The 1,632-nt window shown below is 52.9% G+C and overlaps 1 protein-coding gene across 1 annotated transcript; it reads left to right on the top strand.

The window, feature by feature from the left end:
• Nucleotides 1-864: 864 nt before the first annotated feature.
• KVP18_001200 (uncharacterized protein) lies at nt 865-1,476 on the top strand (the record flags this gene model as incomplete). The annotated part of the gene is made up of 1 exon (XM_067950970.1): nt 865-1,476. One exon carries the CDS (start codon nt 865-867, stop codon nt 1,474-1,476), a length of 612 nt encoding a protein of 203 aa, XP_067807023.1.
• Between the last annotated feature and the right edge of the window lie 156 nt (nt 1,477-1,632).

Genomic DNA, 1,632 nt, shown 5'->3' with positions numbered 1-1,632 from the left:
CTCAACAGCGCGGCTGCAAGTAACTCTGTACGGTCAAGAAAAAGAGTCTCCGGCAGTCCGACGTATCCGCACGCCGCCACCTATTCCGTAGCTTACGCACTCAACAGCGCGGCTGCAAGTAACTCTGTACGGTCAAGAAAAAGAGCTCCGGCAACCAGACGTATCCGCACGCCGCCACCTATTCCGTAGCTTACGCACTCAACAGCGCGGCTGCAAGTAACTCTGTACGGCGGTACAACAGTCATGTTATGGAGGTTATCGTTCAGTTAACTTCTGATAATTCACCCATTGCTTTGTGGGGCAGCATATGACTTTGATAAGTACTATGTTTTCTGGGTACCAAGTTTCCTAACGCCCTAACCCCGCAACAGTCAGCGGCAAGTGGAGACCCAAGAGAAGCAGGTTGAACCGTCAGATGCTGCTCACACCATGATCAGCAGAGGAGTGCCCACACCTGCACCACAAGAATCTGGGATCTCCGTAAGAGTAAGGCTGATGAGGTGGTACTGCCCACGGTCTGCACCCAGCACCGACGTACACTGGTTCAAGTATGTATTGGGTGGTCGAATCGAAGACCGCGGGTAGTTTTTTTTTGGTGATCATATCGGATCGCTAGTGGGGTGCCAGCCGGAGATACCTCTTTCAATAGTGTATGCTAAAATTGTTGCAGTTAAAACGCTCGTTGTAACTCATCGTTTCATGCCAACACAGAAACCGCACAAGTTCATTCAATCGGGTGTAGCCGAACGGTTCCGAACTCAGCCAGGTTCACAAAAACAACCGCTAATTCGCCTCGCATCGTCACGACACATGTGTAAGTGTGGGGGAAGAACTGTGAAGGAAGAGCCTTCAGAAAAGATAAAGATGTCGGCCCTTACAAAACCAAACGAAGTCAAGAAGGTTCGTGTAGTCAGTCCGGTACGGAGTCCGCGCTCGGACGATCAGCCTCCATACGAACCACCTAGGCCCCCAACTCCGTTTCGGTCTGGTGCTGCACCAGATAGCCCTCTAGCCGTCTATGCAGCGTCTTTGAAGCCAATCCAGACTTTGAAGAAGAAAAAGAGACTCAGACCGGGAACGCGTTTTAAGTTTAACAAGATTGTGCAGAAAAAGAAATTTCGACAAGTGGCACATGCTGAGAGTGAACCGCTGCAGCCACACACTGTACTGCAGAGGAGACATCACGGCTCTCGCACCAATGATTCAGTCGTCGAGGCAGAACTCCCTCCTGTGTCCCAAGTGGTCCCCGCCACAGCCGAGGGCGAGCGCATTGACCCCACCAAACCCCTCTCCCGCAGGCGTTTCTGCGACATCAGCCCCTATGAAGAAGGAGCTGACAAGCGCCGCCGGAGGAAGAGACGAAGAATCGAGTCTGCCGAGACGGCTTCCAGCGAGGGACCTCGCCAGGTGAGGCATTGGGGCCAGAGCTATTTAGTTGTCGAAGTCCTTGAAGCGTGTGGCGCGGCTACGAACTAGGCAGCGGCTGACGAAGAAAGGCGGGTCAACGTGAATTTGAAATTTTAAGCGAGGAGTTTTCCGCAGTCATCCTGACTGCTCAGCACGTCAAGAAAAGCAGTCTCCGGCAACCAGACGTATCCGCACGCCGCCACCTATTCCGTAGCTTACGCACTC

The sequence above is a fragment of a genome (assembly GCF_019968955.1).
Source record: "MAG: Porospora cf. gigantea A chromosome Unknown PgA_NODE_6636_length_1632_cov_363.927, whole genome shotgun sequence".
In the NCBI taxonomy this organism is placed as follows: domain Eukaryota; phylum Apicomplexa; class Conoidasida; order Eugregarinorida; family Porosporidae; genus Porospora; species Porospora cf. gigantea A.
Note: the sequence above shows the minus strand (reverse complement) of the source record. Positions and strands in the feature narration are given on the sequence as shown.